This window comes from Lissotriton helveticus, chromosome 1_1 (genome assembly GCF_964261635.1).
Source record: "Lissotriton helveticus chromosome 1_1, aLisHel1.1, whole genome shotgun sequence".
NCBI lineage: Eukaryota > Metazoa > Chordata > Amphibia > Caudata > Salamandridae > Lissotriton > Lissotriton helveticus.
The window spans coordinates 29,900,132-29,913,452 of NC_136057.1; the positions used below are offsets into that span (position 1 = coordinate 29,900,132).

Sequence of the window (13,321 nt, forward strand, 5' to 3'; positions counted from 1 at the left end):
AGAAAAAGTTAAGAGCTAGGGTTTTCCACAATGTGGGAATCTTTTATCCTTACAAGCTTGTTTAAAACATTCAGCCAATACAGAGGGTATATCTGCTCAGCTTAGGCGGATATCCCTTCTCACTTCAGACGTCTCTAAAAAGTGTGAGCAGGGCTGTCTGAGAAAGAACGGCTGAATTACTCAGATTTTCACTGTTAATATAGGAACCAAACCAACGTTGGGTGCCATGTCGTGTAGTTCCTAGGACTCCCCCAGGACCTGCGCGTTTTGGATTACCTAAACTGAGGACTTGGTGTCTAAACCACTTCAGGACACCCCCACAGGATATTACAGCCGTTAGACCAGCTAGCTCTACAGTGCCACTAACACCCTCCTGTATTCTACAGTGGTGTAGGTAGTTTCTGGTAAGCACTGAACATGACAACCCAATTCCTCAGGGATCGTGGAAAACAGTACATTATTTTTCGCTCAGTGACTTTTGCTTACTTAGTCATAGAAAACACACAGGATGGCGATTAGGACAGTTTCAATAAGTATTTATTGGTCCAGTGACAATCGTGTGTAAAACATATGTGCTGCTATAATCAGATGACAGAAGCATACGAAAGAAATCGCAAGTGCTAATATGGTAAAAAGTAGATGCATTTCTACCATAGTGCTAAGAAGATGAACATCTACAGTTCAGATAAACAGTTGCATACTCCTATAATGCGTGCCCTACGTAATCTTGCCTAAATGCACCTAGCCTAGATATGTAGGTGTAGCATGTATAAGTGCATATGTGTATGTAGCCAAGTATCCCCTAGGGAAGCTCCAACCCCCTCACCTGATGACAGAGAATGAGAATGAAGGACGCTGTCCTGCTCTGAGGATTACACCCCGCAAGGGATGTCAGACAGTTGTGTGTCGAATATTCAGCATACAGGACCCCGTGTCAGCTTGGAAGGAATTCTCCTCTAATTTGCAAGGGGAATGAGGGTATTTAAGACTAGAGTGGTCACTCCAGGGTTTCTTCTAGAATCAATATGTTTTTAAAACAATCATAAACGTTTTGCAAACAATAATAAATGTTTTTCGAAACAATGCGATCTTGCACAGCGGGCCTGTTGGCCAATGATGGAAAACAGTGGTGACCGTTATACAGAATAATTATGATATGCCTGCGGACATGTTAATGTATGTCAGGTACAGCGTTATTTTGATAATATACTAAGAGCCTGTTTACGAAGAAACAGAGCTAATTACTAGGTACAAAGGTCACCCCTCAGAACCGTCATTGTCATGTGGATGGAAAAATGCATGTAAAAAGGGGCATACATGACAGGACTAGCCTTAGTAAGATGACAGTACCGAATTCTAGTGCAATCCTCGCTAGCTAAACAGGTCCAGAATGGGCAGCAGCTGTGCAAGCTTCCTTTGCACAAAACATAAAAAATATGAGCAACAGCTATGGAAACGTCACTCATGAAGAAGATGCCGCACCGGAAAAGGAGTACAGCAAACACCCCTCACAAGAGGTATGACAACCCAGTTCTCAGGAAGGGTATAGTATATGAAGCAGCTTCCCAAGCACCACTTACTCAGCAGTTAGACTACCACAGCAGCAGAGCAAGTGCATGTGACAAAACAGGTGATGTGGGTTGAAGGGGGATAGGTGTGCACAGCTGCCAAGTGGCAACATGTCATGTGGCACCTTCAGTAATCCCTGGCTTTTTATGCAAACAGGGATTTATAATTGCAAGTTTGAAAGCTAAACACAAAACTACAAGTACCAGAATGCAGAGTGGTTTTGGATAAAAAGCTAGAACTAGCTGGAGGTCTCTCATATGATAGTGGATGGGTGTAGGTGTGTGTGCAAATGTACACAGCGCTGTGCGTGTGCATATGTACACACCACTCTGTCAAATGTGCCAGGAACTAATCCTAAAATGCGATGAAATATACAATTTCAATATGCTATTAAGGGCATTTGGTTATACACTTAAGCAGCATTTTTTTATTCTGTTAGCCATGCTTTGACCTGCAGGATAAATAAAATATGCTTTTTAAAGATCATGCTTTCTTATTTTACTAAATAGTGCAATTCACATTGTGCCAGGGTTCCATTTCACTAAGATTTTATTGGTAGCTAATATATTTTATTACATTTTTTGCCTTTACAGGCCTTTTAAATTAAAGATAAAAAAATGAATGTTTGGAGAATTCATAGCCATCTGCGTAAAGATTGCAGCCCAGGGACTCTGTACCATGGAACATGAGCTGTGGATAGGTCACTGGCACTGTGTCTCACTATCTGAGTACGGGCCAGCCTCACAAACAGTATGCCAGGGTCGGTGACTTTAACATCAGGCCAGAATGCCCTCACAGGCCCAAATCCAGAAACCTACTTGACTCCTGTGTGTCTCTAGGACTCGACCAACTAGTGAACGACCCCGTCATCATGGTGGCCACACCTTTGGCTTACTGCTCTCTCTTGTTGCAACCCCTTTAATGTCAGCCCTATTATGCCCTGGACTCATCACTCCACCATCTAATTCTCTTGCACCCTCCCAGCGTATACTCCCTCCATTACCATCTCCTTCTGAGGCACTCCCAAAACAACTTGGCGTAAGATGACTTGGCCCCAGTTGCCCTCTGATCTCTGCTTCACTGCTGGGCATACCATTCTCCCTCCACATCTACAGCAGTTGCTAACTTTATTGCCTGAATTACATCTATTCTTGATCACCAGTAAAGCCCCTACTTCCCCCACAGAGCCCCCACATCATCCCTTTGTACAACACTGATATGTTATGTGTAGAGGGCACAACTGACCCGGGAGAGTAGACTGGTGTTGAAGTAGGAGCTGGATGGGCCGAGCCAGGGATAGGGTTGGGTGAGGAGTAAGGATTTCAGAATTCAAGAACCGAGGAGGTGGCACTGATGTGCAAAGACAGACGGTTCTGGGCTTTAGGAGCAAGGTAGGAGAAGACTTGACCCCTGGATCTGGTTCTGCCTTTGCAGGGGGTGTGTGTGAGTAAGAATCCAGCTAAGCAGAGGCATCTGGTAGGTTTGTGTAAATGTATGTGGCCTGCCATTGCAGTTTTAAACTGCTACTTAAACCTGGCAAAATAAATCTTTTGCCAGGCTCAAACCTCCATTTGTAATAGTTATAAGTCACTTCTAAGCTAGGCCCAAAATACTCATAGGGCAGGGTGCATGGTATGTAAAAAGTAGGACAGTATATTTAAAGTTTACATGTCCCAACGGTGGAAAACCCCCGAGGTGTTTTTTTTCACTGTGGCAAGGCTTGCACTTCCAAACTGGTTTACATTATTGCCCTTCATAAGTGCTGAATTCAGTTTGGGAACTGCTTGAAAAAATTCTTCTTCCACTCATTTTAATTGGAATTTGAAATCCTCTTTAGTGGTAATGTTGAAGTTACTATCTTGAAAATATCATTGTTTGAAAGTTTAGGGTGTTTCCAAAAACCATTGGTTGCATACTCCTAGGCTTAGGCTCTCCTGTTGTCCTATGAAAGGATTGGTCAAGTTGTATCAATTTGTTTTTCAAGTAGCAATAAACATTGACTCTTGTTGTTGTTTTTCAATTCAGTTTTAATTTTCTGGTCAAAATTAAATTCATTTCAACTTTCTTTTGAGGCATCTTAATTACAACATACTTTTTTTTGGGCTCCAATGCATTTCGGGCTACCCGCCTTTCTTCAGGGATTATTGTAATACATTCATAGCACACATACTTTTCAGAAAATTATCTGAGTCAACATAATTACCCAATCTCCCCCGAGTTATCATCTCATGGTGATTGGTAATTGTAGGAGAGTAGGGTCTGCTTCCTATGGTCACCCCCACTTTTTGCTGTGATTCTCTGGTTTTTCGACTTTAGTGTGGCTGTGGGCCTGCTAATCAGACCCACAGCCCAGCTGTTCTCTATCTAAATTCATACCTTGTACTTTAGGTACATACCTAATTGGGTATTGGGTCACTGTTGGAAATGGGATCCCTGGCTGGCCAGGGCTTTCGCCAAAGTCAGTCAGAGACCACCACACCCAAGTCAGGGCAAGGGAGTTACACGCCAAGATAACCCCTACTCACCCTCTAGGTAACGTGGCGCGAGCAGCAAGGCTAAACTTAGAGGCGATGTAAGTTAAGTATTTGCGCACGCACCCCAGCAACAACAACCAAAGGCCCACCACAAAGGAAAACTCCACACAAGGTTATATAAAAATAGCCTTTGTATTATAATAAATATACATCAGATAAAACACACATCTTGTTACACTGTGCCAACAGGCACGGGCGGAATTTACAAGGGATATTGCACAGGACAGGGCCACTTGGACCACTGTCAGGGGTATCAGCACTTTTAGAACTTAGCACTTGTAGAAAGTAAAATCAGTGTAGCACACAATATAAAAATAGAGCACACAACCAGTAATCACTGGTAACAGGACCTCACTAGCACCACCTGTACTAGGGAGAAAAACAACCACCTACATGTCACACTACCTGTAGGGGTGTAAAGACAAAACACATGATGCATTAACATTCAGAGGTGTAGCAATAACATTGCGCAAAACCCAGATCAGTCACCACCTGTGACAGTCCCTGTGTCCCAATGTCAGGGCCTAAACGTAGCAGTTGCCCACAAAGTGCTGGGCAACTGGTTCAGGGAAAGTTAGGGCAACATTGGAGCCTCTCTGGGCTCAAGAACCACCACTGTTGCAATGCGGTGCCTCTCTGGGCTCCTGGACAAGGAATGGTGCCCTGAGCCTCTCTCAGGCTCTTCACAAGAATGGGCAATGAGCCTCTCTGGGCTCACAACGCAAAAGGGCTGGAGCCTCTCTGGGCTCCAAAATGAGGGAATGGCACCCTCAGAGCCTCTCTGGGATCAAAGAACAAATGGCCCCCAGGAGCCTCTCTGGGCTCCTCAACAAGGATGTGGGCGTCGGGGCCCCTCACGGGGGACCCTCGAACACGTGGGGGCGCTTCGGTGGAGTCCCCCTTCTGGGGACTCAGGACGACAAATGGCAGCAAGAGCCTCTCTGGCTCGGGTTGGAGTCCCCCTCTTGGGGACTCGAATTGCCCAGAAATGCCCCCTAAGAGCCTCTCTGGCTCTAAACACAAGGGCGCGAGGTCGCGCTGCTGAGGGGGCAGGGGGGGGGGGCGGACACCGACAACGTGTCCCGGCGCCCCTCCCTTCGCTTCTGGCAACACTCACCGGCTCTGGCCTCCAGCGGAGGCGGGTCTCTCCCTCTGGTCCCGGGGCTCCCCTCTCCACTCGGGGAGCCTCGGGGACCCGGCCGGCAGCTTCTCTCTTCCCGGCTCGGCTAAGGAGGCGGGACTTCCGGTACCTTCTCCCAGGGCCGCGCAGCGATTGGCCGGCCTGGGAGCTCCTTCCGGGTCGTCGCGGGCAGCGCGGCGGCCCGGCTCCGGCACTGCAGGCGGGGGATGAATTTACCGAGGGGTGGCCTCCCTCGTGGTAAATTACCAAAACGGGCCAAATCAAAGCGGCAATGAGCGGGGTGGCACCCGCGCCGTAAAAACCGCCACACGGGGCGATCAGATGCCGGGTGGCACCGGCTGTGCTCTCAAAGCGCTAGCAGCGCTAGAAACGAAGGGTAGGCGCTCTCCAGCGCCACAGGATGAAAACACAGCGCTCACAGCGCTAGGGCCAAAATAAAGCGCTTCCAAGCGCTATGCAGGGATTCCAGCGCTCCCCAGCGCTGAAGGGCAGAGAGCAGCGCTCTCAGGCTGCAGGCAAGGAGTCCTCAGTGCTCCCCAGCACTGGAGGACAGGACAAGGCTCCAGCAGGGGCTGGAGGCAGGCAGGGGGGGCAAGGCTGGGCCAGAGCCAGCACACTGGGTCTCCAGGCAGGGAGACACCCCAAGTGGCGGTCCTCCTGGCCCCAGCAGCAGCAACAGCCCCCTCTGGCAGGATCCAAAAGCAGAACATTTTCCAAGGGGACACAGCCCCTTCTTATACTAACAAATCCTTTGTTTCAAGGTGCAGGGTGGGGGAAAACCAGTTGCAGCTGGCTCTGGAGCACTCTTGATGGCCCAACCACCCATTTCTTTCACTGGGGAGGCTAGGGTCGTTAGACACACCACAGGGGGGCGGAGCCAGCATTGTGTGGGGAAAACCCAGCCCATCCAGGACACAGGTACACTCCTCCCACACATCACTCATGCTAATCTCCCACTCACCACCGGGCAAACCCATCTAGACTTCCTGGAGCCTGGCATGCCAGCCAGCTCCAGCCAATCACTCTCCAGAACCCTCACAGCACACGCACATCAATGTCCAGAAGTAGCACTTCCCTTCTAGACACATACATGCCGCAGACACCATCTCGCAGCATTCACTCTCACGAGTTTACACATACTAAACTCGAGCCTGCACTCCCCACGCATCAGGAACTACCAGGGACACACACATTCCCCATGCATTCCTATGGGAGGGCAGGCCAGCCATGCTACACGCACGCACTTTCACTCTGGGACCCAGGGAAAAGTGCGCAGAGACCCAAAAATCACTGACACAGGGTCACACATAAGGCAAAAAGTTCAGGGGTGAACCAGCCCTGCGGGCCAAGTCCAACAGTCACCTTTGTGAGCCCCTGTATAGTGTACCATAGGTACCCAGGGCATAGGTGCATCCAAGACCTACCAGGGGCTGCAGCATGTTTTATGCCACCCCTGGCTGGCCATCCAAACTGACACAACTGGCTGATCACTCAGCTGGGGCAAGGTCGTGTAATTACCCCTTGCTTAGGTATAGTATTCCTATACCTACCATTATATATAGACACATATATACCTATAAGTCACTCCTATGGCAGGCCTTGACAATCCTGAAGGCAGAGTGCTTGGTTTCATGTGAGATGGTGCTCTAGCATGAGCTGAGCCTGTCTGCAGCTTTCGGAACCATGTCCTTATAGCTGTTCTATGATATAGCCATACCATATACTCTTAAGTGCATTATAATCCTCGCGGTTAATGCTAACTTTGGTTTGGCTCTATCAAAACATGTCGTGTAAGGTGTCATACGCTTTGGAATACTACCCCCCCCTCCGCCAGTCCTGGCGGCAGGGGTAGCATTCCACCCTTCTAGAGGGAGAAGACATGTAGTTGTAGCTTTACCCGGTTAAAGTTAAACAGAGCCTCAGCACCACAAAATGGATGCTGCTGCCACAGACACGAGTCTGACCTCTTTCTGCTGGACGAAACTCCGGCAGGGGAGGCCTGGACAATAGGTTTCCTGCCTTGGGAGGTGCTAGCACCTCCCCAGACAGGCCATAGTGTATTGGGGCAGGGTGGGTTGAAAGAAATGAGACATTGTCTGAGGCACACAAGGTGCTCCATGCATAGCCCGGTTCAAACCAGTTGCTGGGCCACTACAGCCCCAGCTCTGGCGTGAAACTGGACAAAGGGAAAGGGGTGTAACCACCCCCTTCCCAGGTTCCACCCATAGGAGGGACCTAGCAGGTAATCCACCCCCTTAGATTAGTATAAAGCTATGAGCTGTGTCTAGAGACATTAGATTATCCTGAACTGAAACTCTGAAACGAAACTCTGGACCTTCCACATTCTACTGCAACTAGAAGACTGAAGAATCTCCCTTGTGGTCAAGAAGTGACCACCCTGTGCAAACAGGCACCATCAGTGACTTGCCGGTTTGCTTTGTCAACGCTCCCACCGGAACCTGAAGACTTAGCGATGCAGCCTCTGGACTTCCAGACTTCTCTGACTCTAACCCACATCCAGAGCAAAGCTGAGACCCGTGGCGGACACGAGAGACGTGGGACCGGACTACCTGCAGTACCTGATTTTTGCTAACTGTGCAGCTTCTAAGGTGTTCTTGAAGTTGTGCATTGGGACTTGAGAAGCCCCAGCCCGAGCCATAAGTGCACTGAAGCTCAGCTCTCCACACTCCATGAGTGCCGCGTGGGGCCTGCGCCTGCATTTCTCCTTGATGCGTCTTGGCAGTTGCTAGCCCGTTGGCTAGTGGCCCTCCTGAAGACATCCTTTTGAATCAACACTTCTTGCCTGGTTGCTCTGGGCTTGCTCCTGCTTTCCTGTAAAGGGGAAGCTCCCCAGACCTTGCTGGTCTGAACAGAAGCCGATCTTCCCTTTTTGCGTGGGTTGCCTTTGCCAAGGCTTGTTGACTCCAATCCGGAACCCGACACTGCCAACAGCGAGATGCTTTGTAGGACAGCCTGTATCCAGCTCCTGGTCATCTTTAACACCTCCTGGTCCACGTGGCTGCAGAGACAAGCTTCACTTCTTCACCTGTTTCCATCTCGACATCACCTGGTTCCTTCCTGGTTCCTTACTGGTCACTGGCTAGTGACCCAGACTCTGTCCCCTCTGCTTTCAGGATCTTCATTGCTCTGATCCACCCTTGGATCCATCCGGACATCTTCCTCCTGGTCACCTGCAGCATCTTTGTGCAGTTCTCCATAGGATTCGACGACAAACCCCGACACGAAAGAACACCTATGCACCCGGCTTCCCTGGGTGAGGCAACTCGAGTACTCCGGTGCTCCCGTGGGTAATAACTATCCAAGTGTCCTAGTTTAACTGGGTTTCCCCGTAGTCCATCCGGAAGTGCCCGAAATCAACTACTTTGTAAACTTTACGTTCCCATTGAAAGTCAATGAGAACCCGCGGGTGTGTTTAGACACTGCACACACTTCCTGTGGGACTCCTACTTCCTAACCTTTGGTTGTTCAGTGTAGTCCCAGCGATTTCCTAGGCCCTAGGCCTACTCACCTTTCCTGAAGTGGTTCTTATACCACATATGGTTCGTGAGGCCCTTAGGGCAGAATTGTATTTGTGCAACTTATAGTATGCTTATTGAGTCACTTGTGCTGTATCTCGAACTCTGACCTCATAAAGAGTGCAGAGGGGTTGTGTTAGTAATAAATACATAGATATTTGATATATACCTTGTGTGGTGTCCTTTCATTTGATATTCAAGGGGTTATTATTGTAAAACAATTGGCTTCACATGCTCTCTGAAGTATTAGCCTAAGACTGCTTTGTCCATGCTAGCACTAGGATAGCTGGTCTATAAGGTTGACTTGACAACCATCACCATAAGGGTTGTTTGGACTGATACAGGGTGGTAATGTCTAGAACACGATATGTGTGATGCTCGTGGTCTTTAACATGCCATTTCTGTGAATATTTGCCATTCCCCATGCATCTTAGTGCATAGAGCAGTGCAGTGTAACAGATTATGTACAAACAACTAAAACGGCGTGTGTGAGCGCAATCGTCGTTATTGTGGCCACTTGTGATTTTAACCGTTATGAAAAAAGTGAAAAAACACTCATGGTTAAACGTGCTGTTTACTCACTGTGTTTCTCTTCCGGTGCTTTCAACCTTACATTGCAAGTGCTGCACATGCGGGTAGGGTCACCCCTGGAAACTTCTAACCCATTTGTTAGGGGATAAGCAGGTGTTCCCCCTCCCACATCCAGGCACAGGCTACAAACGTGACATGCCTCGTTCCCTTTCCAAAACTTTCCTGACAATACACAAATATATCCTGAGCTTGAATCTGCACAAATAAATGTCCTTATTAAATCAGAACAAAACAGACGATCTTCTTTTGAGTCCTTCATTTACTCTTCACAATTATATTCCAAACGTGGTCCTAGCCAACACGTGTTTCGTCTTTCTTGGTGTCAACCACAGACTTCTTCAGGGCTATTTCAAATATGTGACTCTGTTTCTAACAAAAGTGAGCAAATCGTGTATAGCGATAATAAAAGGTTCCCAAAAATCCGCGTTTTTGTTGGGGCACAATAATCAGGAGGTGAAATGTAACCTCTCCATTGTTGTCTTCAATACCAAAGTCCTCTAACATCAATCTCTATCCTCATCGATGTTTCTTCATGTGAAGAACCGGCGTGTTGTGAAGAATAAATGAAGGACTAAAAAGAAGATTGTCTGTTTTGTTCTGATTTAATAAGGACATTTATTTGTGTAGATTCAAGCTCAGGATATATTTGTATATTGTCTATAAGGTAGAGGATTTTCCCTACTAGTTGGTTGATGGTGGATGACCATTACCTTATCCTTTTGGAGTGCTATCTTACTGTTTTTCAACTCAGCGCAATTGTCACCCAGTCATCTGGCCGCTATTGTATTCCAAAACTTTCCTGACCCTGAGAAGATTCAGAAGAATGACTTCTCTGCTGTCTGATGAAGAGAGACTAAACCTGCTTGCATTGAACTCATGACCCCTTAAGAAACTCCAATAACCAGTGAGCTGACTTCCTGTTTGATCTACAGGGACACAACAAGCATCCAGAGGCCTTTCTTACTTCTCAGCTGACCAGACCAACTGGATCTGACTTGGTCCTCTCAGCTGGCCTCTGTGAGAGTGATGCCTGACCCGCACGTGCTGTCATCAAGGTCCAAGACCCTTTACTGGAGTCAGAGGGTGCTTCTCTCTGCCTAACTGAAGACTTCACTGGATCCAACACAGAGTGACTCAGAGCCTCACAACACAGCATTGCAGGGACCTTTATTGGTGTCTTCACCAAATCAGGCGCAGAACAATTCAGATCCTCGCATTGTAGCACCACGCAGCTCCTTGCAACGTAGTCAGAAGGTAAACCTTCCAGCTGGACAAATCTGGCCCTGTATCTGGCCACGCCCCATCGCAATCAGCCTGCACATTTTACTTAATCCCAGTCTGGCTTGACCAGATACTCACAGGTTTTGCTTCATGCCTTTTTGTGAGATTTTTACCTAAACTTTCAAAACAAATTTCTCTGTTTCTACTGATTAGAGTTTTGTCGTTTTGGTGTCATTTTTTAAAATTAAAATATTCTGTATTATACAAAATTGTTGTGGGATTCTGCTTGTGCAAAATGTTCACTTTTTTATTGTTTTATTGCTGCACAAATACTTTACACATTGCCTCCAAGTTAAGCCTGTTTGCCCAGTAACAGAGCTACCAGAGGGTTAAGCACAGGTTTATTTAGTGACATTTGTGGTTCACTCTGACAAGGATTGTGGTTATTATTTAAGGTGGGTTCTTACTCTCCTCAACTAATACTCCAAACTCTTACAAACATTTTTTGGGCATGAAGGTTTTTGGAAGGACTGGAAGAGACAGAAGGTGCTCTGCTGTCCGCTTCCTTCACCAGGGTCTACAAGGAGGTTAGATCCCAAAGAGAGTACGTGGAAAGGATGTTACTTTATGTACAGAGGTGCTGGCTTTGGAACTGGTGACCCAGGTTCAAGTCCCGGTCTTGGCTCATCATTCTGTGATTCTGGAAAAATGACTTCATATTCCTTTACCTAAAAAAATTATCAAACCTGTTTTCTTTATAATTGGCGACTGGGTGCATCATAAGTTGCAGATTAGAAACTGCTGTTTAAATAGAGATTACAGAATCCCATGTATTATATACATATTGTAGATGGTATAATGAGCTGATTTGTGGATAATATAGCTAACCTGGGAAATCAAGCACTCGACCCCATAAAAAAAGAAGTAACAAGCACATGTATGTGATGTGAAAGGATGAGTGTGGAGGCCAAATCATGTTTTCCTGAGTTTGCTACTATGAGGTGAACAATGTACACATTGCCTATTAGAGTATGATACAATAGTGTGAAATCCCCTTACAGTTATTGGTGGGTTCTGGAGGGACTTTAGAAAAGGATGCTGCACTGAGACGACTGTTCATGTGTTCTTGCACCGGGTCCTTTTCCACATAGGCTATGCTTGAACCTGGATGTTGGTCTCGCTGGCCCCCTGCAAGACATAGAGAGAAGAAAGGAATTGCATCAAGGAAACAAACCAAAGGACTATGTGGAGATGTATGAAGAAGAGAAAGAATGTCAATACCCATCATCTTGGAATTATAGTTTAGAGTTGTATTATGATGAATTTAATTTAAAGATGTTTACACTCTTCATTTTATGGGCAACATATGTGCCAAATTATTTGTGACTATTTTAACAAGTCAGCAGATGTAACACACAGAGGTGGGTGAAACTTTGGCTAGGTATGCTTCCGGTGAAAAAAAAAAGGGGACAGAAGAGCTGGTTATTTAAAGAGGTCCTACTCTTGTGCTCTTCCAAGTACTAATGTAAATCACAGTAAGGAGTCCGTTCCTCTATGGGGCAGATGCACTCAAGGTTGCTAACTGACTGGTGTTAAAGTCGCTGGGAGATCTGAATTTCAGATCGTAATACCCTCACACACCAGTTAGGGTGTCATGCTTCATCATAGGGCGCTCCTCGTCAGACCGGCGCTGCAATGTCTGACGGGCCTGGTGGCTTCTTTGTTGGAGTTCTTCTGATCTGAGGACGCCGTATGTGGTGGGTGCATGTGGGCTAAAAAGAGGTGACCAATAGTGTGTGCAAAGTGACTAGGAGACTTTAAAATAGGCAGCACCGGTCCCAAGAACGATTTAATTCAATAAATGGGGCCAGGACTAAGTAAAAACAGTGGTGCTACCAGGAGGTCCTAAGGTACCAGGGTAGCTTTATGTATGCGTGGCCAACATGTTTCGTGCCTTAGGAGCCCAAAAGTCGTGCGGCACTTTATCAGGACCAAATTAAACAAATACCAATAAGATCCACAGCGCGTCTCCCCGACGTCTGGACAGAGCCAGGAAATCACCCACTACAAGGAGACGCAGACCAAGCACACAAACTAAATGTGGATGAGATCTTCTCCCCTCTTACTCAGAAGACACGTCTGCATTGGAAATAAGGCCCTCCTACTTGTCCTGTTTCTAATCTCTTGGCCTCCACAAGCTCTACATTTTGTTCTTATTTTAATGTATTGTCAAGCGCTCTAACACCACTTTGATGAAGGAGCGCTATTTGAATAAATAAATACATGCAGGAAGGAACTCCCATTAAAGTGTATTCTGATAGAGAACACAACTTCACAGAGCAGTCAGATGTCATTACGTACCTGGAGATGGCCGCAGCTTCTGAGCGTAGCTATGATTGGAAGGTGCTGGGGGTACCGCAGGGGCTGCTGGGTAAATGATAGGTTTGGTACCATTCTTCCTGATAGGACCGCTGTTCCCATAGTCCTCATCAGAGGACATACTGTTGGTGTCACCTTGAGTCCTGCAGCGCTGGATGGAAGACGAGTCGGGAACTGAAATGGAAATGTGAGGCTTGTAGTATTGAAAGAGTCAAGTGCATACACATAACACACTGAGCGAGGCTTGAGGTCTGGTATGCAGTGTGCAAAAGAGCTGCTCTGCAGATCTGCTAAGTTTATGTCAGTGTCCCACTTCTGTTTACATTTTTGCACCGTTAAAGCCTTTTCTA

The 13,321-nt window shown here is 47.0% G+C and overlaps 1 protein-coding gene and 1 long non-coding RNA gene across 2 annotated transcripts in view; both read right to left on the minus strand.

The window, feature by feature from the left end:
- Positions 1–11,775, minus strand: part of LOC144767033 (uncharacterized) — a 54,506-nt gene extending 42,731 nt beyond the window's left edge. The window contains exon 1 of the long non-coding RNA XR_013598034.1: positions 11,652–11,775. This is a non-coding gene — a long non-coding RNA (uncharacterized LOC144767033). The remainder of the gene's footprint in view (positions 1–11,651) is intronic.
- Positions 11,776–12,945: 1,170 nt separating this feature from the next.
- The window catches only part of CD6 (CD6 molecule), a 262,122-nt gene continuing 261,746 nt past the window's right edge, over positions 12,946–13,321 (minus strand). The window contains exon 10 of the mRNA XM_078646382.1: positions 12,946–13,145. Coding sequence (XP_078502508.1) covers positions 12,946–13,145 — 200 coding nt within the window. The remainder of the gene's footprint in view (positions 13,146–13,321) is intronic.